Below are 17,565 nucleotides of genomic sequence, written 5' to 3'. Positions count from 1 at the left end.
TAAGAGGGAAAACGGGGATGCCCTCTGTAGTGGTAAATGTTATAGATTCAGTTTATTCTCCTTAAAGTGCTCTCTAAATGCTGTGGATTAGCTCAGGGGATTGGGGGCAAGAAGGGGTTCTCAGATAGTCCTCACTCAGACAAGGGTGGTCTGACTGCCTCAGTATGGTGGAGGGGGGTGGGGCGGGGATGTACTACTAGGGTGCTAGGGTGGTTGGGAGTGTCAGGTGTGACGGGGTGGGGTAGGGACAACAAAAGAGGTGGAACAAAGGAACAGATGGGCTTATCTCAGAGTAGATAACTGCTATGTGAATGTATATTTGGAGTTTTAGTGCTGCTGGACTTTCTATAGAACATTGATGCGTAAGATATGAACAGCAACTGTGAACATTTGTGGGTTGAACGACAATCATAAAATAAGGAAAGTTGTCCTGGATTTGAAGACATTACATGCAAATATTCTCTGCCTGCAAGAGACTCATATTGAAGGGGGTAAAAAGTATCTATTAGAATCATTGGGTTTCACACTGATAGGACACACAACACAAGGGGTTAGGACAATATGGGGTCGAACCAAGACAGATAGGGCTGGAAGATGGGTAATAACTGTAACTGTTCAAAGGGTATTTTTACTGTGGTCTCGATATATGGGTCAGGTTTGGATGATCCAGGGATTTTCGACTGGTTAGACCATGAACTTGCACTTTGGCCAACCCCATCATAATATACGGGGATTTCAATATCAACATAGGGCGAGAGCAATTAGAGGGAATGCTGCAGTTGTATTCAGAATGGAAGCCAAAAGTTTTCCAGTCATTGGCCCAACTAGTACCCAACCATGGGCTCATTGATGCCTGATCTAAACTAACATTTTCAGATGTGTTTTTTACATATTATTCCTCCCCACATCTCCCAAAGTCTGGCAGTTGGCTCCGAGATGGAAAGGTTTCCCAGAGTAATGTCGGATCATAGCCCAGTGGTATTGGGAATAGCCGGGATGAGCCTGAGATGGAATATATGGGATTGGACCTCCGAGTGAGCTTTGCTTATTGACGGGGCATATGTTCAACATATGAAGGGCTGGACTTCGGAGTTTATGGAGATTAATGGGGGGAGTGCATGACTTGGGGCAATATGGGATGCCTTTATTGCATAGGTACGGGCGAGATTCTTATCTTCACGTTAAATCGTCGAAAGAAAAAATATATATGAAAGTTATACAGACGTCTCAAAGAGGTAGAGCTAGGGTTAATTTCAGCAGAATCGGGAGGACAGGATATTGATAAAGTTTATCAAAAGGTTGTGCTAACCAAAGCGGCAATTAATAGTACATCAGGAAAGAGGGCCGCAGAAAAATGTATAACATGGAAGAGGGAGTGCTACGAGTATAGCGATCGGGTGGGGCATCTTCTGCCTGTGCAGATTAGGAAGAAAACTGTTCAGTCTGAAATAAATGGGATAAAAGACTCTCGAGGGATGGTGATCTCTGATCCCGAGGGAATTCGAGAAGTATTCCAAGAGTATTATGTGAGGCTTTATGGAGCAGAAGTCTCCGAGGAGGGGGCGGAAGGAAACTTAGCACAATTTTAAAAATCAGTTCTATTTGAGAGATTGTCTGGAAGATCAAGACTTGCTGGATGCCCCTGTCCTTTGGAGGAACTTCAAACCGTGATAAGAGAATTGCCCTCAGGTAAAGCTGTTGGGGTGGATAAAATCCCAATGGAAGTTTAAGACATTCTCCTCGCAGTTAAGTAAAGACTTGTTGTCTACTTTTGTGCCAATCCAGAAAAGGCAGCATGCTCCTGATTTGTGATATAGGACTAATATTATGGTATTTCCAAAAATGGAAACCACCTCAAGAGCCAGGGTCTCATATGCTGATAACGTTAATCAATAGCTATGAAAAATATATGCTAAGGTACTTGCCACACATCTGAGTTCAGTGATTGGAAAGATTGTATCTCCCAGACAGCATGGGTTAGCACCCTGTCTGACACTGCGTTGGTTGACAGGGGCCCTATGGCTTTGATTTTATTAGATGCCGAAAAGATATTCAGTAGTGTTTCCTGGAAATAACTATGGACTGTGATAGGTCAGTTTGGGATAGGTTCAGGATATTTCAATGCAATAAGGTAATTGTATCATAAACCCACTGCCCATATTCAGCTGATGGGTGCGCAGTCTGGGGAAATACAAATACAGAGAGGTACTAGGCAAGGGTACCTATGCTCTCCTCTGCTCTTCACTCTGTATATTAACCCCTTAATATTGAAATTAGACTAAAACCCCCTGATAACACCTATGTGCTGTCAGGGAGCAGATACTAAAGAACTGGCCTACGTTGATGATATTGCTATAGTCAGGCCTGACCCGGAGATAGTTATTACAGAGATTGAAAATAAGGCTCAGAATTTCGGGAGTTTTTCTGGGTATCTACTTTATAAGTATAAATAAAAACCTTTATAAGTATATTTCGTATGAGGATAAAAGGATAGTTGAGACTTCAGTTTATCTAGGGATTATAATGGCGACTGAACTGGACTCACTTGTTGAAATTAATTTAGGCCCTATCATTGATAAAGCCAGTAAGGACCTGCACAGAATGGATAATTTACATCTGTCTATAGAGGGGTGCTGCAATGTTATCAAAATTATAATTTTGCCAAAATTGCTATATTTCTTCCAGACTATTCCTCCAGAATTCAGTTGTTATTGATTTACGACTATATACAAAATGGGTACATGCTTAATCTTGGGTAATTGAACAGCTAGACGGGCTCTTAAATATCAAACACCCCTCGGAGACAGAGGGGCTGGGCAGTCTGAGATTTTAGACTTTACTATTGGGCAGCAGCTTGTCAGTACATATGCATCTTATTCAGAGAGCATCGACGGGATAAGGTGGTGGAAGAGATTCCTTTGATCTTCCAACTACTTCTGGGGGACGAAGCCTATGGCTTTTATATCAGTAGAATCTTTCCGTTTTTGAAAAGTATGTTTTAAGACTTGACAAAGAGTGTTTAATGTATGGCACTCACTATGTAAAAAGATAGGGGTAGGGCAAGTTCACCATTACACAGCTATTTACAGGAACCCATTGCTGACGGATATCTTTAGGGCCACCCCCCTTGTGATGGGTTGGATAAACCAAGGGCTCGGGAGACTCAGTGATTTTGTTTCTCCTGAAAGGATTGTCTCTTTTGAGGAATTATGCTCTAATCCCATGAATCCCCCGAAAGGACTTTTTTAACTATCTTCAAATTCGGGACTTCCTAGCTAAGAAGACCGGGGGTGTACAGGAGTTTGGGAAAGTGGACAGGTTGGAAGTGAATTCTGCACTATAAGTCAGCTATATAAAGATCTAGTTATTCATTACTCATAAGATGATATGGAAAGGCAAGGTGAAAAGTGTCAGATTAAGCTGGCCTATTTAGATGGCTTTTTAGGGATTCACTGACTGGAATTAGCACAAACGACACTAGTCTCGGCCAATCTGCAGGCCCTACATTGCAAAATCATTTACGACTCACCAGGGAAAATTGGCAGATGGGGAGGGTAACCGGCACCTCATGCCCACGGTGTCAGTATCCTAGGGCAGACATTACTCGGATGTTTTGTGACTGTCCAAACTAGAATTGTTCTGGAAGGAAATCACAAAGTTTCTCGCAACATCCCTGAAATGTGACGTTGTTCTCTCTCCCCAGCTCATCTTGTTTGGGGGACAAGAGAAAACAGGTCTTGAGATCGCTCAGTGGTTCATATTTGTTGCTATGACTGTGGCTCGCCTATCCGTCGCCTCAGCTTGGCTTGATAATACCGCCCCTCAAATTACCCCACCCCCCTGAAGGTTCAACACTGGCTGGCCTACTTGTTAAATATTTTTTTAATCTGGAAAAAGCTTTATGCTGAAGAAAGGGCAAGGAGGCTAGTATAAAGGGGAAACAGATCTGGGCTTGTTATTCAGTGGTTGTGCAACCAAGTTCCTGATCCTAGTCTTTAAGAAATAGTGTTGGATCTATAATTTGAGCGTATGGTGAGCTATGTATATAATATCCCCTCACTACTTAAACTTCATGGCATCTGTATATTTGACTCCTAGAATTCCCCCTTCTTCATTAAGATCCAGTGGTTGCCTAACCGCACAACCAAATCTTTAGTGAGTCAAATGCCTGCCATACCCAGAGTAAATAATGCCTATTTCCATTCCAATATCTTTTCCCTTCCTCAAAATGAACCTTGTAAAATAATTTTTATATTTTGAGTTGGAGAATGATGTGGCAATTTTGAAAATCACTACTTTACATTTCAGCAGTGCAAGTGAGAAACATGTTTGGAAAGCATACCTTAAGCACATGAATTCTATTTGGCCAAGTGAACCTTTCATTATGGCATAACAAAATGTAATAATTTATGTATCTGGTAGACATCTAATTGCAGTATGTCTGGAACGCCTATTTCTACACCATATTGAGAGGACCTGATCTGTCAGTAAAAGCTGGATTGTTCTTGTTGGAGCAGGACCAGGGGCCATTTGCATTTAGCTAGTCTCTTTTTAGAGTGGCATAGTGAGCAGAAAGTGATGGTCTGAAATGTGGCTCTGAGCATATAGAAATGCCTGCGATTAAATCTAACAATTCGTCCATCACTTTTTTGTTTGTTGCAGCAGACACACTAAGTGCCCACATATACTTAGGAGTTCCCTTGCTCACAGTGCCACAGGACTCACGCTGTACCTCATTGTCGAGGACTAAATAGCCCAAAACTGGTTTGACACCTGTGCTTGGCTTACCATCCGGAAGGGACCTGGTATGTTATTCCAGGCTGGAATGTTCCTATTGGAGCAGGAACAGCTCTGATTTGCTTAACAGTGCAGTGGTTTCTGTCTAGAGTAGCACAGTAGTTGAAAATGATGGTCTAGAATGTGGCCCAGAATGATCAAGCAACAGACGAGCCTAGTGCTTGAACCTAAGTTCTTTGACAACCAAAGCAAGATACTCTCCTCTACTACAGCATGTTTACCAGCATTAGTTCCTTGCTACTTTTTTGAGCAATAAAGATGGATTTTTAGGGAGGGTGCTGATGGGAAGGAGATCTGGAAATTAAGGAAAATCTGTTAAAAGGAGCAGAGAAGGATAGTGACGAAGTAATCCCTGGAGAAACCTTTCATTAATTTGACAGCAAGCCGGACATCAACTCAGAAGCTAATCTAATAAAAGTAATAAGACCAAATTATTTTCTAGCTAACTACTATATTTTGTGTTTACACCTTGTCAAGGTAATAGGTTATCCAACTTCCATGTGAAGTAGCAGCTTTGTAGTGTCAATTCCTTTTGTGTAACCTCACTGACCACAAATTGTGTTCCCTCAAAGGAAAATAGTTCAAAGATCAAAAAACTACTATGCACCAACAGTTACAGTCAAAATTGGGGATCCCATCATTTGTGCAATGTTTCAAAACAAAAGTTTGGATTTCCAGTGTAATTTGTTTTGACACAGTCTCACAAAGAAAACACTTCAACTCCGTTTTAGTTTTAAAGTCACACCAGTATTTACACAAAAAAGGTACATTAATTCATCAACCGTTCTGATGTGAATGTATACACTTGCAAAGTGTTTTAAGGGAAATCCCCAATTTGGCCTGATGGCTTCAGCTGTGCCCACAATGCCCTGATGAGGGTGCTGATGACCTAAGGAGAGCATGCACCAGCAAGTAAGGAGACTGCTGCAGTCTTTGGGTTTTCCCAACTACTCTTTCATCTTCCTCAGAAGAGCCACTAAAGATTAGCTTGTGACCAAGTTGTTGTATTTCTCATACCTGCAGTAGCAAGATGTCTATTTCACATGACATCCTGGGAATGTAGTTCTTTATTTGCTCAGCAGTCTGTTAAGCAGCTTATTAGTATTAAGACATGGTCCAAAGGAACCAGCCACAACTGGTTAACTCTGAATTTTGTTTGGACCTTGCTTGCAAATTCCAGGTTTCAGGCACAGCTGCTGATCCTGAGTGAGCACATACTGGGTGACTGAAGCCTGATCATGATGACAGTGGCAGCACCGTCCACCATGGCTTGCAGGTCTCATGCAGATCTCTGCAGCACTTGTTCAGCCAACTACAGTAACCTACCATTTACGCAAAGCGAGGTTTCAATGACATGAAGGGAATTTGTATGTAGGGAGGACTACCAGCCTCAAATGCCCAAAACCTGAGTTATATTCTGCTTTGCTCCCAGTTAATGAATGGGGCAAGAGGGAATATACCACAAGCAGTACTGTATGCCTGCAGAAACCTGCTTAGACTTCAGCCTTGTTCATCAACTATCCTGAAATCTGCATAGTGAGCAAAAATTGAAACCTCTGACCTTGCAGACTGTAGCAGTGTTATGGCTCACATGCTCAATAAGCAACAGCCATCCTATCTCCTTTCCAAAGCAAGGGACACTCTGTCAGTAAGACATGATGGACAGGCAGACACCCCACATAGCATAACTATTGCCACCCATGACACAAACCATAGAGGGGTACCAAGAAAGCACCTGGTTCTGGCCCCAGCGGGACAATATAGCACCAAGAACATTAGACATTATCACGATGAACATTCCTGAGGAATACCAGGCATAAAATACATCAGTATACTAACCAGATAGGCCCATTCACCTAGACAAAGAGTAAAGAAACAATTGGTCACTGGGTGTCAACCCAAGAATAAAGTTGTAGCAGAGCCTTCCAAAGTGAGAAAATGATGGGATACAAAAAAAGCTGTAGAAAGAAGGGTGTTGAGCCTTCATACGTAGCACCTTTCAGCTCAGATTAAGGGAAGCCAGCAAACTTCCGAATGAAAAGAAAGTTATTTGTCTTTCTGGTAAGGAAGAGGGACTAAACATTTTATTAAATCGAAAGGAGTAGTGCCCTTGCCAGCTCCAGGATCGTGGTATATCAGACTCCCATATACATGAAATACTGTCTTAAACATTGTCTCATTTGGTGTATGTTTTTAATTGTTAACTCAAAATGAGACAAATGTTTTGTGTATTTAGGACATAATACTCAAATGATATTTTGACAACTATATTCTCGTACCATGCCAAGGGCACAATAACCGAATGCTGTCAGGAAGGACAATATTGTAATATGGGTTGTACTATATTTTTTATATAGAGGAGAAATATATAACCAACAAACCTTATTGAGAATTTTTAGTGCTAAAATGGTAATAAAACATTTTCCAGCCATGTTTATCACTGAGCCAACACAAGGTCACAAGTGGTGTAAAATGTTGACAAACATTTCTACCACGCTAGCTGTGTTGCACCAAAACTATCTTCATTGGCATTTCATTAGTTCTGGTACTAGTTTACTGGGTGTTAGGAATGGGGTCTCTGGTTGGCACTCAATTTACACTCTGTCCAAACAGGGACCCTCACTCTAGTCAGGGTATGGGAGATACACACCTAGGATAACCACTGCTCCCCCCTTACCCTCCCCCATGGTAGCTTAGCACAAGCAGTCAGGCTTATCTCAGAGGCAATGGGTAAAGTAGTTGTAACAATACACACAATAATACAGTGAAAACACCACAAAACGACTCCACACCAGTTTAGAATTTTTTTTTTATCTAAATCAAACAAGACCAAAATGACAAAAATCCAACATACACAAGCAAAGATATTAATTTTTCACAAAAAAAAGTCTTAATCCATAGAAATGAATAGATGCATTGTTTTAGCACAAGGTACCTGGTATGCGTCAAAAATACATTCGCATGGATGAGCGTGTGTCGGAAAAGCAAGTGATGCATTGATTCCTTACTCACAAGTGAGGCCGTGTGTCGATTCTTTCTTTGCCGGGCAAACAAGGCATTGATTCTTTCCTTGCAGGGTAGAGATGTGTTGATTTCCGGACAACCAGCCTCAGGTCCGTGAAGTTGCAGGTTTTGGCGCCCAGGGACCATGCATAAAAAACCAGCCACACAGCAACAATGAATCCCCGCCAATTTTACTGGCGGTGTGTTGATTTTTCAGCCACAGTGCATGTGTTGCATCGATTTTTCTGCAATTCGGCTCCGGTGCGTGGACTTTCACTTTGGGTTCACCAGCTTCTCCTTTTAAGGGCCCAGGGACTGGATGTGGCACTACTTGGCAGAGTAGGGGTCTCAGCAAGAGAGCCTAGATGCTGGCAGATGAAGTCTTTGATGGCCCTGAGATATCAGAACAGGGGGCAAGCTCAGTCCAAGCCCTTGGATAATCTTCACAAGCAGGATAAACTGCAAAGTCCAGTCTTTGCCCTCTTGAAGACAGAAGCAGCAACTGCAGGACACCCAGAAAAGCACACACAGCAAAGGGGCAGTGCTCGGCCTCCAGTTCCTCTCCTTGGCAGAGGTTCCTATTGATCCAGAAGTGTTCTAAAAGTCTGGGGTTTTGGGTCCACTAATTATACTCATTTCTGCCTTTGAAGTAGGCAAACTTCAAAGGAAAGTCTCTGTTGTTCACAAGATCCTGCTTTGCCCAGGACTGGCCCCAGGCGCACATCAGGGGGTTGGAGACTGCATTGTTTGGGGACAGGCACAGCCCTTTCAGGTGTGTCAGGTCCTCCCTCTTCACTCTAGCCCAGAAGACTCATCAGGATATGCAGGGCACTCCTCAACTCCTTTTGTATCACTGTCTAGAGGGAATTCACAAACAGCCCAATTGTCAGTCTGACCCAGACATTGATTCCACAGGCAGTCAGAGGCACAGAATGGTGAAGCAAGAAAATGGCCACTTTCTAAAAATGACATTTTCCAACAGTCTAAAACACAACACTACCAAAATATGTATTTTTAAATTGGGAGTTCAGAGACCCCAAACTCCAAATCTCATCTGCTCCCAATAGGAAAGTGCACCTAAACGTAATTTAAAGGCAGTCCCCTTGCTAACCTATGGGAGAGATAGGCCTTGCAATAGTGAAAAACGTATTTCACAATCAGGACATGTAAAACACACCAGTTTATCTCCTATCTTTTAAATACACTGAGCCCTGCCCATTGGGCTACCTAAGGCCTACCTTTGGGGTGACTTACATGTAGTAAAAGGGAAGGTTTGGGCCTGGTCGAATTGGCAGTACAAAACTGCACACACAGATACTGCAATGGCAGGTCTAAGACATGTTTACAGGGCTACTCGTGTGGGTGGAACCATGAGGCCCACTAGTAGCATTTGATGTACAGGCCCTGGGCACCTCTAGTGCACTTTAGTAGGGACTTACTAGTAAATAAAATATGCCAATCAGTGATAACCAATCATAATCACAATTTATACAGGGAGCACTTGCACTTTAGCAGTGGTAAAGTACCAAGAATACCGAAAACCATCAAAAACAAAGTCCAGCACACAGTCAAAAATACAGGAAGCAGAGGCAAAAAGACAGGGGAAACCAAGCCAAGAATGCCGGGTCTAACACTGGGTCTGATCCTTAGTCTGTCTCTAAAGGAATTGTAAGTAATGTTAAATGTCTCTAGTTATGCTAACATGCTTTTCCTATTGCCTTATTTTATTGTCTGGTTTTTGACTATCAAAAACAATCTTGAACCCCCTGCTACATAATGATAAACATCAGACCACATAACTTGCTTGTCCAGTTTGTTCCACTTAAAGATGCAAAGAAATGTTCAACCACGGATATTTTTATTTAACTTTTGATTGTTTTCTTTATCCTGAAAAGCCTTGCCATGTGTAATTGTTTGAATGATCACCTTTTTGAGCAGTGTGCAGTGCATCTGTATTATTTCCCATCATGAATTCCTGTCAAAAACATCAAAGTCTATTGAATAGTGCTATTAACATTAGATGGTCTTCTGTCTGAATCATGTCTGTACAATAGGTACATGTAAATCGTGATCTACTGTATAATCCAGAATTATTTAAAATGTGTAGGTGCTTGTATGAGATGGGTTTCCTATCAGTTCAGCATTTGCTTTGGCTCTCTTTGGAGTTCTATACAATTCTCTCTGATGCTCTGGTATCCTAAGTAGATGTCTTATCTCCACTAAAATTCTACTTTTGTTTTAGGTAGCTCATGGGAAGATTCAATGTCTGGAATCCACAGTGGACAATTTAAAGAGCTCTGAAAGCAAATTGAAGCATTCCCACCTTGCTTTGGAACTTGAGCGGTCAGCACTGCTGAACACAGTAGAAGAACTGCGTAGTCAAATCCACACCCTTACCCTTCAAGGAATAAACCAACGGAAGACAAGTAAATGACTGCTGCTAACTTGGGAGTTATGACTTCCTTAGGAACTACGCAGGGGAGGACAGTCATTTCAGTTACTTCCTTGAAATGCACTACCCAATAATTTTACCCTGTCTTCAGAAATTGGCCAGTGGAGTGATCTCACTATAAGGATTCCTCTCCCAAGACAATCTTTTGCAACAGGGATGACTTTTGGAGGTCCACAAGAACTATATCATTTAACAATAAGGATTGTGCAGACGCATTCAGGCCTAGAGCGTGTCCCATGCTGTCCTGCTGCCTTTGACATTTTATTTAAGATATTTTATTTGATTCTTCTCAAGTGTGGACCTCGTCCTCATGTTTTTAAGTTCACGATTAGATCTAATTGCAACAGATGGTGTGTTATTTTACTGACTGTACAGAATACTGACTCATATTTTTAACATGTTTTTGCTTTGTGTTTTTATGGCCAGAGGCTAAGAAATCTCTCTTCTTAATGCAGCAGTATATTTTCTGAGCAGTAATGGTAGCTGCATCAGCTGAGTCATGCCCAACACATCATATTTTTAGTCTTTTGTATGGCCTTGTGATGCTTGAAGCATACCAACTGTGATAAATGTGACAGTTATAATATTTAATTAATCTGTTTTTCTTTTGAATGTTCATGAACTTTGGATGTCACGTTTTTGCACATTGAGCATATTGATGCAACAAATATGACAACAATCTATGTCCTTGTTTCTGCTCAGTATTTTATAGATACATTAATTCCTACAGAAAAATTCATATAATTTTCACAACTTCTTTAATTTGGTAGCATTTTTAATTTTAAAATCTTAAGGGGCATTTCAGTTATTTTATCTCTCTGAAATTATAGCTTAGATAGTTTGAACAAAGTATATTTCACAAAACCCACATAAACTAATTCACTTTTTAGAAAGTTTCAAGAACTTTTTCAGACAACTCTATTTGCACTTCTTTAGTACTATGGTCTCGGTTTTGAGCACAAAGGTGTGAATAAATGTCTAACAGGAGTGCAATCTCCTTTTTAACTCTTCATTTACAAAAAAAAAAAACTTTAAAAAAAAAATATATTCCTTCGCAACTCAGATATACGTAAAAGTCTCACGACTTCACAATTTTATGCCACATTTTTTTCTCCACAAGTTTCATCACCATTCATAGAAAGTGCAGTATGAAGATTTCAAAAGGTGCGTTTTGTAGTATCTCTTCTTTATAACCTCTGGTACGCTCATCAGCTCTGAGGCTTCTCCTTGTGTACTATTTAATTTACATGTGATTTTTATTTTTTAAACTTTTTCACAAGACAACAAATTATATTCTCTGTGAAAAGAGCTTATATTTTATCACATGATTTATTCTATAAGATTTAGTTTGAGAGCCCTTGATCAACACTTTAAAACCTGGAAGCATACAGGACAGTTTGAACCATCCTCTTGCATCTCACAAATGACTCACTGTGGAGAATGCATGACAGCGCACACATTTAAAGGTGGTTTGGTTTGCCTTTAATCATGCATAACACTGTATATATATGTATATATATATATATATATATATATATATATATATATATATATATATATACATACATACATACACACACACACTCGCTAATCCTTGTTAAAAAGCAGGTGTCTAGAAAACAAAGTGCCTGTTAAATAAACTAGAGTTAGTTATCAAATGTTTACAGGCTTTTTGAAACCTATACACTTGTCGTGGCAGAAAAAGCAATCGTATTGTCTTGTTAGAGCCTACACCAGTATCATTTTGAAGGTACTCAGGGGTTGCCATTTTGAAGAAATACCTGACTAGTCACTCCTTACAATGATCTCTGGGCTCTACTATCAGTATAAGTCATAATAGGAAATTAGTGACAGGCAAAGTGCTTTACACTTTAGTTAGAACTGTCAATTTAAATAGTATCTGTCCTCCCAAAATATGGAAATTAGTTAGACCTCCAGTGAATCGGGTGTCTTGTTTTGTTTTTACTAAGAACAAACTTGAGTAGGAGCTATTTCTGTCTCTGTCTGTCTCTAACAAGACTATTAGCATATACAAGACACTATTCTTAAAGAAAACTGCGTGTTTACTTATCTTGCTGTTGGTTGTTCACGTGCTGTTTAATTTACATTTAGTGAGTGAATTATTTCGCCAAGAAAAACCTAGCCTTAAAATGTCCTTACGTTTCTGGCATGCTTCTTTATAGTTTTTATATTGTTCTGTATTGCACATAATGATTTTTAGAAGTATGGCCATTTCCTTTGCTCACATAATACCTTCTGTAAGAGCATTTTTAGTTCACTTTGGTTCAACGTGCATTTTCATTTTTGGTGAAAAATCTTACTGTGCATGGCAACAAACGTGTAGTAACAAATTTGTAGTATGATGAGTGAAATCTGTCCTAATATGCAGGTAATTGTGTTGAGACTGCCATACTATTAAAAATACTCCACAGCAGTTAATGAGGGAAGAAGAACAACAGAGGTTGTTAGACCAATCACGTTTTCAAATTTTCTTGACAGGCGTTCCTTATGTCATTTGTAAGGAAATCTTAGATGATCTGAAGGTTGTTGGGATTTCAAACTGTATAAAAATTGTTGTTGAAGAATCAGCCTCATCCTCATGAAAAATCGTACCAACTCCATATGAGATTTGCTGCCTCAAGGAACCATGGTACATGTAAAACCTGATTTATAGGGTGGTACATTGAAGTTATCACAATCTATAGAAAAAAAACTATTTTACTGTAGCAAAATAGCATTAAATTATACTATGCTTTCAGCCTCATCATTATCTTCTGTGTATTTGTCCTATGGCCAGTGGTTAAAGATACTATATGTGAATATTATTTAGCCCTGAAAAATACAGTTTCTTTAAAAAGACATAGATTGCAACACTGTCCATATAACAAAGATATGTGTGGTACTATGTGGGCTGCTGTTGGGGAATCAGGGTACTAGCATATGGCAGGGATGCCACAGACGTCTGAGCTGTGACTGAGCTCCCACCAGGCACAAATCAGCTTATCTATAAATGTAAACTTTCTGTGACGAATGCCTGACTTGCAGTTTGGTAACTTGCTGAATCTGCAAGATACTCGTCTAGGAAAACACATGTAATGTAAGTGCAACAGGTCTTATATAAAGTGCTAGGCATGTTCATCTGCTTTCTGCTTCCTGGGGTATTTTTCTATTTCAGAAGGGGCCACAGACACTTGCATGGCCCCTTGTATAATAAAGAAATTGCTGGTCACATGTAGTACCATCCTAAATTGGGGTTCTCATTTGCATGGGGTGTGACCCTATGCAAACGAGAGGACACCATTTTAGGATGGCCCCATGAAAATGAGGGAAGCATTTGCACAACCATGAGGTGCAAGGTAGGAAAGGAGATCCCATGTACCACCCAGACATCCCCTTGCAGGTGGATGCACGCATTCACTGCATCCGCGTGCACAGGGATGTCTGTCCCACCTTTGCTGTTCAAGTTGGATGCTGCCTGGAATTTAAAAGATGGAGAAGTTGGTGCAAACTGTCGCTCCTCCTTTCACTAATGTGCTGTCCCCAGGGCAGTAGCAAGTTTGCATCTCTCCTGATGGTCAATGATTTATCTGTAATAGGATGCACTGCCTCTGATTGCACCCCCGCCCCCACCCACTCTCAGCAGACCCTGTAAAAGGTTTGCTGCAGCACAACAGGCAATGTGCCTTATCTTAAATATGGACCAAGGTAGTCAGAATTATGACACAAATATTACAAAGAAACCCAGCAGGTGTGAGATGGGTATCATACATTCGGAGGCGGTAAACCCCAGTGTTTAAGTTGCAGATGCTAGAAACTTGGTAGCATTCAACTTAAAAGGTTACCATTGCAGTCTTGCCCCCTACCCTCAAACTTGTTGCACTCATGGAAATGCTAAGAAAAAAAACGCATGTTGTGGGTAGCACAGCATGTATGTCACATTTCACAAAGAACTGAAAAAGCAAGTACAGTTCCGGATGTCAATTGTGACTTTAAAGACCAATTTATTTTCTCCTTTTAGGTCTTAAGAAGACATGATAGCACAGTCTTCTCACATCTTTTAAAAGCAGCTGACCCGTGTTTCAGCAAAATTGAACTTATCAAGGCCTGATCTATGTGGGGAAAGCGGGCACTAGAGAATGCTAGCTCTTGGTAGGCCACAGAGCCCTGATAGTAAAAAAGCAAAAGTCTTTTGGTAAGACAAAACTAAACAGGAAGTCAAAGTAATTGTTGGTACGTTGTAAAGAATGCAAGCGATACTAAGAGTGAAGCCACCTTAAAGGATGACTGATCCATATGGTGATGCCTGATAGCACCACATTTGGTGCCCTACATTCGCTATGTCTGTTTCCAGAACATAATACAAAAAAAGAAACAAAAAAGATTAGAAGGTACAACCCAACTTTGATGAGCAAAATAAATTAATAAGAACAATATCACAATAAGGAAGAAAGCCAGATACAAGGAGCAAAAGATGTACAGAAAAGGATAATCACCCCATTGAAAGACATTTGACAAGGGTCAGTGTTATCTATGGGAAGAGAAATTAGAAAAGTGTCAGTATCTTCCTTGCATTTGATTGGAGTGGATGGTCACTCTATCCTGGTCCTAGTCAACCTCATATAGCCACTACGGCCCCACACTCAGTCTGGCACTTTGTTTCTGGTCAACTGCCACTCTTTAGTTGCCTACAAGCTTGACATATTTGACTTATTAATTGAGTCCAGCCCAGATGTGCTGTTTCTCACTAAAACGTGGCTGTCTGAGTGATCAGGCCCTAAGGTGCCTAACTTCATTGCTCATTATTTTGATCTGTGAATATGTCTTTCTCATTCACACAGTGTCCCTCCTTCTCCTTCTCCAGAGTTCTCTTATACAATTTCTTCAGGGTCTTCCAGAAGTGATTGGTGGACTTGCCATAGATAGGGCCAATTTTACCTCACTTGGCAGCTTCAACCTTCACATAGATATAGTGAATACTCATGCCTCTAAGCAACTCTTACATGACATGGCCTCCTTCCAGTTAATATCTTTGATGGATGACCCAACTCACAATAGGGGGTGTACCATTGACCTTGTGTTCAGCAACACCCCCAACCTGCAGGTCCAGTCCCCTCTTACTTTAACTTGGTATGACCACTTTCTTATTCCTCCCACTTTCTGCGCGTCTTCTGTACCTGCTCCTATTCGTCCTATTAGAGGATTTGAACGACCATGGCCTAAGCTTAATGTGAGAAAGCTGGCTGGATACTTTTGAAACATCTAGGCCAGACTTCTCAGCACAGGTCACTGTGGCCTCCCATCAGTTTCAGTGGATTGATAAATCTATGAACACGGTTTCACCAATCAGGTGGCAAAAAAACATCCAGAGGTCCCACAAATCTCCTCAGTTTAATGCCAATCCAATGGCACTGAAGAAGGAATGTAAGCAACTATAGAGAAGGTGGAGGAGGGCTTATGATGAGACTAGTAAACCTGAGTACTGGGAATCCATCAAGCGTTACCACGCTGACATAAAGGCTGCTCAGGCAGCCTACTTCTCCACTAAAATCACTAACTCTCCTAAGGAAATCTTTAAGATTCTTAAAAGTATCACAGAGCCACTAACAGTTAGTCCCCCACAGAAGCCTTCACTGAACACAGACACAACCTGGCTTGTTTTTTCAGAAGATAATTATGGACATGTATTCCCCTTTCCTCGATGCGTCTTATCTGGCCGATCCCTTCTGCAGCAAACCCCCTTGGGGCCATCAAGAGGACTCTTTTGTTGTCTTTCTGATTCTCGCTGTGAACCTTGTGAAAGATCTCCTAAGCACTGAAAAGCAGGCTCTCCTTTGAACCCCCACCCCTTTCCACATTCTTCTCCAAGGCTCTGAATGCATTGCCCCAATTGTGACAAAGCTGTTAAACCTTTCCATCACTTGCCCTCAGTGGAAGCATGCAATAGTTAAGCCACTTTAAAAAATAAAAAACTAACCTTGATCCCCTTTCCATGTTGACCCAGGCAGATCCCTAGAGGCTAGTGCAACCAGAGCTAGAGAAAGCTACAGGTGCCAAAGTACAAGGCTAAGATGAAAACACCTCTCTAAATTACTCAGGCAGTCAGGAATTTGTTTCTGTGGAAAACTCTTCTTGCAAAGCGGGTCGATTTAAAAAGTAAACCAGTTAGATATGGTTATGAGGCCTACATAGTCCTGATAAGATACCCAGGTTTCCTTCTCCAGTTTTTCAAAATAATTCACTTCCCGTCTTGGATACATGCTCTGTGGCAACATATTGATCACAGAGTTCCAGGCTTTGACTAACAGTGGTTGTGGTTCACTGTCTTAGCTATGTTGTGCTCTCTGCAATACCCAAACTCCATCCATGGTCTTGCCATTGCAGCCCTTAAGATAGCATACAGAATATCGTCCTCTCTGCTATTACTGGTCCAGTCCTTCTATGGTGCCTAGCTTCAGTGAGGCATGGGAAACCCTTGTTCTGAGTATGCTGCAAAAGCCTTTACAGACACAAATGTCACTTTTGGCAAGTCCCTAGATTTCCCTTCTTCCATCCTGCTTTTTTGTGTGGCTAGTCCTATGAATAATCAGGTGAAAAACATCCTAGATCATCTGATCATGGAGAGTCTGAGAGGAAATATTTCTATATGTATGTTTTTTGACTGAAATACAACTCACCCTAATCAGTAACACATTCTTTGATTAGAGGTGCTACTTAGAAGACAGCCTAATTATAGCATAAAATACCACACTACTTTGTCCTAACATACCTTGTAATTTTTCAGGATAACATCAATATAATCCACTTCTTCTTACGCATCTATTCTACCTGCTGTCAGTCACCAGCCAGCAATTGAGGAGTACCTTGAGGTAGAGGTGCCCAATGGGGTTTTGATAGCCTACCAAGGAGCCTATGGTTCTGGTTGGGCACATCTAATGAGGGACCACCAGTAGCTTTATGGTAGGACCCTACCTTTAGATTTGTTCCTGAAGGATTACCTTTTACAGTTCACCAACTGACTGAACGGACCACCCACACCCTATGTTCATTCTTGCACCTTTTCACTCTAACTACTCTAAGGGAGGGTTAGCTATTCTGTCCAGAAAAATCATTTAAGAACATCACTTGAGCTGTCCTGTCTGTCTGGATCACATGAACAGGTATTGTACTGGAATACAAAACTTCTAAACTCCCTCATTCACTGGAGTACATCCTTCCAGCCAACCTATAAAACAACTTAGAGGCACAGTCAATTGTAGCCTGCACCAAAACATGCACTGGCAAGCTAACAAATTGGTTAGACACGAAAGAGACAC

At 41.0% G+C, this 17,565-nt stretch overlaps 1 protein-coding gene across 10 annotated transcripts in view; it reads left to right on the top strand.

Moving 5' to 3' along the window:
- Positions 1–11,269, top strand: part of TBC1D1 (TBC1 domain family member 1) — an 844,646-nt gene extending 833,377 nt beyond the window's left edge. For all 10 annotated transcript variants that reach the window (XM_069202113.1, XM_069202110.1, XM_069202112.1 and 7 more), the window contains one exon: positions 10,043–11,269. In XM_069202113.1, coding sequence (XP_069058214.1) covers positions 10,043–10,234 — 192 coding nt within the window. In that variant the 3' untranslated portion in view covers positions 10,235–11,269. The remainder of the gene's footprint in view (positions 1–10,042) is intronic.
- The last annotated feature ends 6,296 nt before the right edge of the window (positions 11,270–17,565 follow it).

The sequence above is a fragment of the Pleurodeles waltl genome, chromosome 1_2 (assembly GCF_031143425.1).
Source record: "Pleurodeles waltl isolate 20211129_DDA chromosome 1_2, aPleWal1.hap1.20221129, whole genome shotgun sequence".
NCBI classification, from domain to species: Eukaryota; Metazoa; Chordata; class Amphibia; order Caudata; family Salamandridae; genus Pleurodeles; species Pleurodeles waltl.
Note: the sequence above shows the minus strand (reverse complement) of the source record. Positions and strands in the feature narration are given on the sequence as shown.